This window comes from Rissa tridactyla, chromosome 4 (assembly GCF_028500815.1).
Source record: "Rissa tridactyla isolate bRisTri1 chromosome 4, bRisTri1.patW.cur.20221130, whole genome shotgun sequence".
In the NCBI taxonomy this organism is placed as follows: Eukaryota; Metazoa; Chordata; class Aves; order Charadriiformes; family Laridae; genus Rissa; species Rissa tridactyla.
Window position 1 is genome coordinate 28,102,717 of NC_071469.1, and position 12,117 is coordinate 28,114,833.

Consider the following 12,117-nt stretch of genomic DNA (forward strand, 5'->3'; position numbering starts at 1 on the left):
TTCTGTTGCTCCACTGCCTGCCTCCCTGCAGGTCGGGTCCCACGAGGCCTACTGAGGTTCCTCCCAGCTACCACAGCCCTGGGGGAGTGCAGGGGCCAGCCCCATTACCTTGTCCAGTGTGACTCGAAGAACGCTGAGTAATAGACGAGGAAGGGCAGGAAGACGGAGAAGGCCCAGAGCAGCAGCGTGGGGAAGAACTGGGTGATGATGGGGTTCTGCAGAAAGAGAGATGTCGAACACCCCCTCAGAAGCCCGCCAGAGCTCAGCCATGCTGGAGGTATCTCCCTGGGCCTCCTGATGCAGGATAGTGTGTGAAACAGGCAGGCTGGGGCATCCTCTCCATCAGCAGGGGCATTTGTTTCAGGAGATAAGAACTTGAGGCCAGCCAAAGGCACCATGGGCACATTCTGAGCCCTAGTGTCCACCTAACAGCTCACTGGTCAATAAGCAGGAAGGAGATGGGCTACTGGCAGCTCCTAACATCTCCTGGAGCTCTTCCCACCCCTCTCTTCTTGCATGGACACCAATCTGCACTCCACCATGGACACCAGCACCAAAGCTCAGGTTTGCACACATGCCCCAGGGCTCTGCCACCAGAAACACATCAAGAAGGGGACGGATGGCAAGCAGGGGCATGACCATTCCTTGCTTCTCATCAACGCAGATGACTCAACAAACCCAGTTGTGCTGGCTTTGGATGGGATAGTGTTAATTTTCTTCATAGCAGCTAGTATGAGGCTATGTTTTGGATTTGTGCTGAAAACAACGTTAACGATACAGGGATGTTTTCGTTACTGTTGATCAGTGCTTACATAGAGTCAAGGCCTTTTCTGCTCCTCACACCACCCACCAGAGAGTAAGCTGTGGGTGTGCAAGAAGCTGGGAGGGGACACAGTCGGGGCAGCTGACCCCAACTGACCAAAGGGATATTCCGTACCATATGATGTCACGCTCAGCATAGAAAGCTGGAGGAAGAAGTAAGGGGAGGATGTTCAGAGTTATGGTGTTTTGTCTTCCCAAGTAACCATTACGTGTCATGCAGCCCTGCTTTCCTGGAGACAGCTGAACACCTGACTGCCAATGGGAAGTAGTAAGTGAATGTTTTGCTTTGCTTGCATGTGCAGCTTTTGCTTTACTTATTAAACTGTCTTTATCTCAACCCACGAATTTTCCTTATTTTTCTGATTCTTCTCCCCATCCCACTGGGGGAGCAGGGAGAAGTGAGCAAATGGCTGCGTAGTCCTAGTTGCCAGTTGAGGTTAAACCATGACACCAGTGATGGCTCATCTACTTGGGCCAGTGTAGAGCTGGTGCCCTCCCCCTCACGGACAAGCCTGAAAATTCCCTTTGGGAAAGCTGGCATGGGGCCCCAGGGACTACCTTGAGGCTCTCCACAGGCTGTGTGACGTTGAACATGTCCATGGTGTTGACAATGATGGCTGGTGTTGTGAGGAAGAAGAGGAGGACGAAGAGGCAGATATTAAGGAGGATGAATCTCACCCACCAAGATGTGCCACGGACCGATAAATTCTCCCTGTGAGAGGAAAGCATGAGTTGGACATGGTGCAGAGGAAAAGCCACATGTCCTGGGTCTCCTAGCCTGGCTCCCCGAAGCTCTGCCTCCCGCTGCACACATCAACCATCCTGACAGCACCTGCTCCAAGTTCAACCGATCTCATTCCCCGTGCTGCTGCACTGACACCTGCAGAGCCCCGAGACCAGAGTACGACTGCAGTGGGAGTGCTATGCCACCAGAAGGCTTTGGAGTCAGGCTGCAGAAACCAGAGCCTGGCAATCACCACAAACCTCGCCTGATCCAGTCACCCCTGGTGATCTCTGCTATGGCCACAGGAGGAATTGTCAGCCCCTGCCACCCTGAGAGGTAGAGGCGCAAGCTCCCCACAGCTACATGGGTTGACTATAACTATGGGTATGGGTTCCTCTCAGCTGCTTGCCCTCCCTCCCTCTCACGCCATGGGGGTTCACCAGATGATATCGCTGGGTGCAGGGGCATAGCGAACACCCCAGTGATGTGACTTGACCACGGTGGTGACAGAGGACTGCTGGGGGTGCTTGCGGCAGTGGATGTGGCTGTAGTCCTTCAAAATCCTGCAGGAGGAGGGAGCAGGGGGTCAGGTCCGCAGTGAGGGCTCAGGACCCCCCAACTCCTCTCACAAGACACTTCCCGCAGCCCCAACAGAGCAGCCATCTCTGCAGGTGGCAGAGGCACAGCGGAGACAGACCCATCGCCTGGCTGTGGCCAGAGGAGCCGGCAAGGTGCCCCACTCACACGGCTGTCATCCGCTCGTCCTGGAAGGTGACGAAGGCCATGTCGAGCCGCTTGAGCGTGATGCGGTTGCGCTCCGCATTGAACTCATCCGTGAGCTTCTCCTCCAGTTCCCCATAGTACTGCTCGGCATCCACCTGCAGGAGCAGCCGGGGCTCTGCCACACTCGCCAGGCTGCGGCATGGGCGAGCTGCTGTGTTCTGCCCTGCCACAGTGGGAATGTGGGGACGTGCTGCCTGCAGCCCTGCCTGCACCCACCTACCTGCTCAAAGCCACAGAAGCGGCAGCAAAAGATGCGGGCGCAGGGGTGGGTTTTGATCATGATCTTCCCCTCTTTCTGTGCCTTGGTGGTGAAGTAAAGCCGCCCCTTCATTGCCTTGCGCCTGCCAGGAAGCCGATAGGGATGAGGGTCATTTGGGGAGCAGCAGACAGACAGACAGACCGGGTCCCTCGACATGCTGGGCCGGAGCGGTACACCCACCCCCACAGGCAACAGGGACCTGCACGCACTCACCTTTCCGCATCCAGCTTCATCAGCTTGCGCACGTCGAAGCAGAACTGGACGTTGGTGACGGTGCAGCTGGGATAAGCCTCACTGCGGGCACAGGGACATGGTGACACCAGGAGCTGGGGGATGGGGACAGCCCCTGCCACCTGCCTGCCAGCTGCCCTGGCGAGGCTGCGGCATGCCGCTACTCACTGGAAATGCTTGATGATAAGGGAAGGGTCTGTGATCTCCTTGGGGATGTGGGTAACCATCAGTGTCCGGGCGACCTGGGGGAGGAGTAGGGGCAGAGGGTGTGGGCAGGTGGGTGTCCATGGGCCGTTGTGCTGCCACCCTGCTCGCCCAGCCACCAAGAAGGCAGAGATGAGCCAGGCTACCGACTGCCACCCCGGAGGCAAGTCAGCACAGACCTCCTCAACGCCTGCTCCCAGACCCCAGGGCACAGCCAGATGCTGCCACCTCCCAGACAGACAGACACAGCAGAGCTTCAGTTTCAAGAGACACGGCAGCAGGACAGAGAGATTTGCCTCCAGGCTTCCAGGCTTTCTCCACAAGCTGGAGAAAACCAGCCTTATTTTTCCGTGCCTGCCCAGTGCCAGGCTGTTTCTAAAGCTCTTCCTATCTACTGGGACCATCCTTTCTGCAAAGCACAAAGTTGTCCCTTGGTGCTGAACAAGGCAGGGCTGGAGGAAGGCTGGTTGCTCACCTTCTCGTTCTCTCTGTATTCAAGGTGGACGGAGTGGTGAGCCATGCAGAGGATGGTGACTATGAAATAGATGAGGGCGAAGATGCTGTGCAGCCACAGGAGACGGTCCCTGGCGGAGGAGAATAGGGGATCAGCAAGCGCTGCGGCGGGTGCATGGCACATCGACCAGCCTGGTGCTCAGCGCCTCACCCACAGCCACCCCCACCGCCCAGCGGAGCCTCCCCAAGCTGGCTGCCGGACCCTGATCCCAGGACAAGACAGGGAGCATCCAGCATGTTGGCTGAGACACTGCAGATAGGCTGCCCAGAACCCCTGAGAGCACCTCTGCCCACAGCGGGGTGCAGCGAGCAGTGCCAGCAGGCTGCCCACCACGATGGTGCTCGCGCGTGGTGCAGACAGACATGAGGCTACCAGGAGCAGTATGCTGCTCACATGGACCCATCCCCGTTCCAGGACTGTGGCGAGTACTGGCTCTCTCAGCAGTGCCTGCCGCAGCAGCGCCCACAGCCCCCCCCGAACGCAAGAGCCACGTACTGCGTTGGGATGTTGGCGATGGTTGTCCGGCCAAAGTGGGTGGGATTGTGTCCTGCAGGGAAAGAGAAGTGGGAGGTTACGGGAATCCAGTGCTGTGTGCGTGCCCATGCTTGCAGGGTTAGTAGCTCTGGTCTTTGGTCCCTCCTTTTCCATCTCCCAGGTCCCTGTCAAGCCCACACCACCCTGAAGCTCCCTGCCTCTTGCATTCCTCTGTCCCACAGCTGATGGTGGGTTCCTGCTCACATGGGGTCTCCTGACGGAGGGGTTCTTCTGCCCTCCATCCCCAGAGCAGAGTGCTCAGCCTGAGCATTGGGAAGCTTGTGCCATACTCCTGAGCCATCCCACAACTGGGGAAGCACTTACCCAGGAGGTCCCCCGAGAAGTTGACAGGCAGGATGACGGCCACAGAGAGCACACAAACCATCATCAGCAGGACCAGGAGGTGCCGCTGGAAGGAGAGGTAGGTGGTGGCGTCGATCCCACACTTGCTCTGAATCTCCTCGTCCCTGGGGGAGATGCAGGTGGGGGTGAGCGCTGGTGGTGCCTCCCCACCACCTCCCACCCCAGGGACACTGGCTGCTTCGGCCTCACACAACCCATGCCAACTCATGGCATGCTGTGTGTGGCATGTGGAATTTGGGCACAGAGGGAATGGGGGACACAGGCAGCCCACAGGCAGCTCCTACCAGAAGAGGTCGAAGCCTATTCCTTTGGGACAGAAGCCAGGGGCCAGGAGGAAACAGAGGTGAGCCCTCTGCCATCTCTCCCGGGGGGATGTTTTAGGAGGGCTCTCCTCAGCCACTGGTCCCAGCAGCTCTGGGTGATGTGTGACCACCTATGGGCATGGACTCCCCAGGGGCAGGCAGCGGTGAGGCATGGCTGCAATGCTGAGGACACACACTTACTTCATCTGGTAGATAGAAATGAGCCAGGAGCAGAATCCCTGGAATGGAAGAGAGTTGGGATGAGCCGGGGGCGACCACCCCCATCTCCTCGGCGAGGAGCTGGGACACGGCATGCACTGGGGATGTGTGTGGAGACGGTGCAGTGCCTGGGGCCAGGGGGCTGAGCAAATGGAGGCAGTGCCCAGGGCAGCTCGGCGACGCTCAGCCCAGCGGCTTCTCTGCAGCAATGGCCAGAGGCAGCTGCCCCGGGAGGAGCAGGGAACACGGGGCATCTCTGTAAGACAGGCTCCTGGCTTCCAGCAGCTCCCTCCTCTCTGCCTTCTGACAGTCCCTAACATGCAATGTGCTTTTTTGACCACTACCGAGCGCTGAGCCAGCGCTGCCATAGAGTGATATACAACAGCACCAAGATCTTGTGTAATAGCTCCTTCCCAGTCACTGAATATGCAATTTTAGGATTTTTCTCTCCTATGCTTTGGAGGCGCAGGCATCCCTGCACACCTGACAGCTCTGCGCGGGCCAGACACCCCCTTAGGACAGCCAGGTTGACTCCCCTCCTACACCCCGCTCCAGGGAAGCTGTTCATGCAGCCTACAAGCTCCTTGGGCTGTAATTTCTTGGGTTTTCCAGAAACCCTCCTGAAAAACCAGCATTTATCAGCTGATTCCCAGCTCTCTAGGTCGCCCATGTGCAGGGGAGAGGTTGCACGTGAGTGAGAAGTCCCACGCCTGCTCCTGGGAATTTGTGATGCTAACCTGAGAATTTGTCAGGCTGCTTTTATTGCAACCTTATACTCCAGCCCTGCTGTTGGAGGGATGCTCTACGTGCTTCCCCGTAGAGAAGGGCAGGAATTTACTCAAGCTCCTTCTCAGTGGGTACAGGCAACAAAACTTTATTTAGCTCTCCTGCCACATCCTCACCTCCTCCAGCAAGCATTTTCTATCTTCACCACCTATCAGCCCTACAAACCCTCTGGCAGGTTTCCTGTTCCTGATTTGTGAAGAAAAATCCAGTACCTGCTTTTATGCTCTCTACAAATGTCTCCTCAAACTCCTCTTCCCCCTCCCCCCAACTTAGAGTCTTTTACTTCTAACATGGCAGAGTTTAGATTTTCCTCATTTGGGAACAGCTTGACTTTTAAGAGGATGTCTTCTTATATCTAATAATCTCCCCTAATCTGCTCTTTAGCCATGCTGGCATTCCCTGTGGTCTTTCTCACTTATTTTTTGATGAGCAATATAGATTTGCCCAGAGCATCCAGTACTGAGCCTTTAAATAGGACTCTTGCCACCTGCAAGGATTTTCCTTCGTCACCTTTCCTGCCTAGTTTTTTTTTTTTAAAGAAGTTCTGTAATTTTTTCAGTCGCACCAGTGACTGATTTTTTGAGCTTTTGTTGCCAAAAAAGAGAAACGGACAGAAAAACGTGTCGGTCCATGCTCGTTTCCAGCAAAACCTGGTCTGTGCATGGTGTGATAGAAAGAAACAAAAGATGGCTTTAAAGCCCCCACAGCCCACCATGCCCGCAGAGGTAGAGGTGTGATCCAGGGGACTCTGGCCAGGGCCAGAAAGGTCCCTGCGGGCGTGCAGAGCAAGGCTCCAGCCATGCTTCTAACTAGGTCCCCACAGCCAGCAGAGACGGCCACGCGGACAGGAGATGCTCACACTGGTGGGAACATCTCTTCCATTCAAGGTAGATGCCTCAAACCAAGCCAGGACAAAGAAGGCCTCCAGCTTTCCCAGGAATACCCAGCTGTTAAAGGGTGTCAAGCAGGAAACCCCACACTGGAGGATTTAATTTCTCCCATTTAACTTCTGATCTGGGTTTCCCATGAAGTGAAGGGCAGGCTGGGCCAGGATGAGACCAGCCTGGGCTCCTGCTGCCACGGCCACCAGCACTCACCACATCCTTGTTGTCGACATCCAGGGGACTGCTCTCCGATGGGGACTTCTCCTTCTCACTCTGCTCTCCGTAGAAAAGCGACGTCAAACTTTGCAGTGAGGGGAGGATTGGAGGGGTGAGGCAGGAGAGAAGCAGCAGATGGGAGAGGATGAGCACCAGAGGAGAAGCTTCTCCTAGGAGAGCAACTAGGACAACCTCCCCCTCCCCGCATCCTGCACTGGGGCTGGACCAGCGACTACCACTGGGCTCGGGGCAGGGGCTGCACTCACTGCCTCTGCACTGATGAGTCCCTGTGGCTTCTCTGGCCTTGGCCCACAGCAGGGTGGCTGGTGGAAAACTGGCCTTAGCTCCACGACAAGAGCCTGCTGAACCGGATTTTTATATTCCACTGGTTTCAGCCCTCAAACAGCATTACAGTAAAAGGAATGTAATCTGTGCTTGAATTTTAAGTCTTGATTGCCCTTTTGATCTCCCTGGTGAAGGGAAACATTGCCTGTCCACTGCCAGATTCAGCTCCAGAGCCTGAGCCCAAGAGGAGCTGGAGAGGGGAGAACGCAGGATAGGGGCTTTTACAACAGTTCCTCCCGCGGGCTGCTCTGCTGACATGAGGAACAGTATTATTGCTGCATGTCGCCCTCTGCCTCCTCCACTGGCCAGCCCTGCTGATCCTGAGAGAGCGGCAGGGGGAGAGGTGGCATCTCAATTCCCACCTGAAAGCAGCTCTTGGGCATCTGTCCTTCCCAGGACAGTGCCCTCCCTGGCAGTGACAGCACAGTCACCAGATGGTGCCTGCAAGAGGGCATCAAAGCTGGCTTGGGCTTTCTGTCTCCCTGCAGCAGATGGTGACTGTGCGTCCACGGGTAAGGGCAGACAGGCCATTCCTAGTAGGCAGCGGGGACAGGAACACCTGCGGAGCTTCTCCATGGGCCACCCCACAGCACTGGCCCTCCTGCCAGCCCTCTTGGAGAGGCTGGAGCCACCACCCTCGGTGGCCTCACATCCTGCTCACCTATCATTGTCCATCAGCAGTGCCAGGCGCCCGTAGTCCCAAGCCGCTTTCCGAAGGCAGGAGAAGACCAGGAGGAGAAGCTGGAAGAAGAGGCAAGAAGAGAGGTGAAGGGTTTTGCCACAGGGTCTCAATCCACGGGATCTCCCCACATTGCTCCTTTCTGTTTTCCCACTCACGAGCCCAAGCTCATGCAAAACTTTTGCCCCAAGCCAAACTATTCCTGCTCCGTGATGTCACCACTGCTGCCCAAGTACCACCTGCTACCCATCATGCTGTGGGCAAAGCTCTTGGTCCCCTGCACGCACACCCATTCCCCTAAACAATGGCACACACGCTGCACATACGTGTGGTTATCAGCACACCCATAACATAGACACTCATGTTCACAGCCAGTCTCTGACACCCCAGCTGGGGGCTGCGGTGCCCGTGGACATGGCACCCTCCTGGCCTGCTCACCAGCCAGAGGATGAAGTTGATGGCGAGCACAGTGGGCACACCGCCGAACGGCAGCCCTTCCAGGACAGTGCTGCGGGAGCGGGCGCTGAAGCATTGCTCCTCCGTGCTGTTCACCAGGGCGTCCAGGAAGCTGAGCACGTCCAGCGAGGTGGGACCAGCACCATCAGGCACTGGCTCCACCGAGTACACACTCTCCATCGGTGCCTCCGTGGGGTCTCACTCTGCAACACAGAGGTAGGGGTGCAGATGGAGAAGCCTTTGCTTGAAAAGGGGACATGGCTCTTGCAGGTCCTCTAGTGAGGTGAGGAGCTCATTGAGGACAGGGATGGGAGAGGACTGGCTGGTGACCCTGGAGCTTCCCCAGTCCCTGTCTCTCCCAGGGAGGGGCTGTGGGATGCAGGGCAGTTGCTGAAGAAATCTCACAGCTACCTCTTATCCTTTCCCTACCCCACCCCAGGTGATTTGGTTGTCTCTCTCATACCTGAGACAGGTCTCTCGCCACCTCTGCCCCTCAGTCCTGGAAGCTGGGTTGAGTCATGGCCACCCTGGTGTGGTCAGCAGGCAGGAATGAGGAGCTGAAGCATTTGCTTGAATTTCTGAGAATAAGAGCAATGATGATGTTAACAACTGGGCTGCTGGGGCTGTGCTTGCTTGGCTCCCTCCAGCCAGATATCTACTGCATGTGGAACATCCCCCAGCCCTCCCTTCTCCAGCATCATGCTCTGTGTGACTCAGGATTCTTGGGACCTCCCTTCTGTCTTTCCATCAGAGCAGGATTGCTCCTTCCAAGAGATCTTGAAGTCTTCAGAAGAATCAGCTTCTCAAACTCCTTAAATGCCAAGGTTCCCCCCATTTCCCCAGGAGCTGATACTGCAGGCTACAGCCCTCACTGGTAGGAAACACTTAAAGGCTATTAATGGCCAAGAGTGTGGAATGTTTCCTATCACCATGCTTTAAGTAGGAGGGGATCCTCTCCAAATGTGCGGTGCCTGAGACCCCTGGGAACAAGCACCCCACAGCTGCCAGCATGAATGAGCACGGCTGTCATTCACGGGGATGCCACAGACCTGCATGCCAGGACAGTGCTGCATTGCCATTGCACTCACTAGAACTACAGGAAAAGAAGGAACCAGCACAGCAAATGCTAACAGACACGAGGCGGGGACAACAGGGCCAGACTCTCTCCTCCTGCCATGTCTGCATGTGTGGGAGCCCCCACTAGCACCTTCAGTCAGCTGCTCCCGGGCCTGGAGATCTGCATGGCCTTCAGAGGAGGACAGCTCGGACTGTGGTGAGACCAACAACATTGCTGGGGTGAGAGGCACACTGGGACAGCAAGGGGTCTTCAGGGTGTTCTCAGGACGGTCCCTTAACAGGTCGTTGGGGAGTTTTCAAAATGGGTTGGATCCCTAATGTCTCTTTTGAAAAGGCCTTGAGGTAGGATGTCTCATACTTTTTAGGCAGATAAACCCAGAGGGCTGAAGATCCTGCTTAGGGGAAGACTGAGGTTACTGGGGTGGAAGGGAACAGATGGACAAGGAAACATTGTCTCTGGAGGCCTTGAGCAACCAAATGTAATTTTGAAGCTGGCCTGATCCTGAGCAGGGGCTTCTATCAGCTCACCTCCACGGGGTCCCTTCCAATCTCAGTTATTCTATGTCCCTATTCTCAGGGACTTGTGCTCCTGACAACAACATCTTCCGGCCTGCCTGAATTTTATGAGGACTTACATGAGTGCCTTGCCCCACAGACATGCTGAGCACAGTATATTGTGGCCTGTGCAAAGGCCACATGAAACCTCATCATGCCCATTAACACATACTCCTGTGAGCTTTGTATTCAAGCCATCAAGCATTCATTCATCTCCTTCCTTTTTATCTATATTCCAGCCACGACTGGGACCCTGCTGCAGCCCTTGCAGTCACCCAGCCACAGCTGATCCCTTCTGCAGGATGCCCACAGCCCACATGGACAGGATGGAGGAAGAGGAGCAGGAACCACAGTCTGATTAAGGAATGGAGGAGGATGCAAAGACAGCCAGCACCTCCAGGGACCTGGAGATGCAAAGTGTTTATGGTGGGGTTTTTTCCCATCAAGACCAAACAGGATCAACTCTGCATCAACACCAAAGGAAATCTGATCAAGAGGTCCTTGGAGAGCACAGAGAGAGCACGCACAAAATGCCTTGGCTTAGAAAGGGGATCTTCCTGAGCTCTACACGCATTTGCTTTTGTTGGAACATTTAATTCTGCTGTGTCAGTGTGACAGACGGGAGACTACAGCAGCATGTGGTTTTATGTGGACTGCTGTAGCCTCAGCCTCTCTATCTTAGACTGTGCAGCTTCCTGCTTGAGGAGATTAGACTGTCCTAAAGCTCCTGAGGAGCCCAGACCATCCCCACTCCGCAGCTGAGCAGAGCAGGTAGGACGGGGGTGCCGGGGCAGGAGCTGACACAGATTACACACCTGAGACACTGATTCTCTTTGACATCCTCATCTGGGGAAAGGAAAGACTGAGGAAGAGAGAGGCTTTCAAACACAGAGTTGACAACAAAAAAAAAAAAAAAGGCTTTGACAGCCTGACAAATGCAATCATGTGGACACCAAGGATTTCTAAGAGATTCTCAAGCTCTTGAGAGGGTTGAAGAGCTTAAAAACTAGTCTTGGTGTCTGCAGTTTCCAAATTAAACAGAGAGAGATGGTGACTCGCTATTTTCTTCACTTCTGAAGCGTAAATTCCAGCCCAAAGAAAAATCTCCACCGGAAGCCAAAGAGTGGCTGGGATGCTTGGACCAAGGCTATGACCCCAGCAGAGCCTGAGGCTCACCCCACCCCAGGATCAGGCTGGCATCTGGCTACCTGCATAGATGCCTTGAAGAGATGTCAGAAGCTGCTGAACTACAGGCATCAAGATCCGCAGAACATGCAGACCTATGGCAGTCCCTTTTACTGTGCATGTGGTGCTGTGTCACCTAGGGCACGGGCTTCAGTGTCTGGTACAGATCTGCTCATGCTGCCTACAGCATCTTCAGTTCTCCTCGGAGGTCCCTAGCCATATACATATTGATCTGGCCAGTTCATGGTGTCTGGAGACACCGCAGCCCAAGCTGGGACAGTTGACCACTAGCTCCCAAAAGAACTGCCAGGTCACCTGAGACACGCTGATACTGGTCCCAAGGGCATCCCAGTAGACTTGGGGCTGAAGTACCATCCCTGCAGCCAGGTGTGAAGTGAGAGATGGGCTGGCAAAGCCTCTCTGTAGTTCCCTCAGTCATGGCCTGCCTCCCAGCTGGGGTTGGGAGTCCCATGCTTCGACGCCCAACATGGTCCCATTGGGATAACAACCTCTGAAGAGGGAACTCCAACAAGGGGAGACAAATGGGAAATGGGTGGGCCGCTGTGACAAGCAGCAGCCATTTGCCCCAGCCTGCCTGCCTCCTACTCGCCATCAAGCAGCTGTGAAACCACCAGGGCCTCTGGCTGGGGTCAGCCCTTTCCTACAGAGATGCTCTCAATCTGCTCTCCCCATGTGCACATCTCCCTCCCTCCCCTCCTCCTGCAAGCAGCAGAGCCATCGCCATCTGGCATTTTCAGCTGCTAAATAATTCACTGCCTTTTTGTTAACAAGGAGAGTGTATCTCTGACCGAGGGAGCTGTTGGACCTTCAGCAAATAAACAAGGAGACTCTTAGCAACCTCCGAGTCCCTTCTTTGCCACCACCACTCCACATGCCAGCAGTAAGATCCTGCAGCTTGTTTCTAGGCACCGTGTTCATGCTTGTAGGAGGAACATCCTGCGGCACAATGGCAGGGTGA

The 12,117-nt window shown here is 55.4% G+C and overlaps 1 protein-coding gene across 1 annotated transcript in view; it reads right to left on the bottom strand.

Moving 5' to 3' along the window:
• The window catches only part of TMEM63C (transmembrane protein 63C), a 32,727-nt gene that overhangs the window by 4,601 nt on the left and 16,009 nt on the right, over window positions 1-12,117 (bottom strand). Inside the window, exons 2-16 of the mRNA XM_054199409.1 lie at window positions 8,785-8,899; window positions 8,304-8,524; window positions 7,848-7,927; window positions 6,839-6,926; window positions 4,938-4,975; window positions 4,396-4,538; window positions 4,033-4,084; window positions 3,499-3,607; window positions 2,988-3,061; window positions 2,802-2,882; window positions 2,550-2,670; window positions 2,291-2,424; window positions 1,987-2,109; window positions 1,381-1,534; window positions 109-215 (exon numbers count right to left, since the gene is read on the bottom strand). Of these exons, the coding sequence (XP_054055384.1) occupies window positions 109-215; window positions 1,381-1,534; window positions 1,987-2,109; window positions 2,291-2,424; window positions 2,550-2,670; window positions 2,802-2,882; window positions 2,988-3,061; window positions 3,499-3,607; window positions 4,033-4,084; window positions 4,396-4,538; window positions 4,938-4,975; window positions 6,839-6,926; window positions 7,848-7,927; window positions 8,304-8,501 (1,502 nt within the window). The 5' untranslated portion in view covers window positions 8,502-8,524; window positions 8,785-8,899. The remainder of the gene's footprint in view (window positions 1-108; window positions 216-1,380; window positions 1,535-1,986; window positions 2,110-2,290; window positions 2,425-2,549; window positions 2,671-2,801; window positions 2,883-2,987; window positions 3,062-3,498; window positions 3,608-4,032; window positions 4,085-4,395; window positions 4,539-4,937; window positions 4,976-6,838; window positions 6,927-7,847; window positions 7,928-8,303; window positions 8,525-8,784; window positions 8,900-12,117) is intronic.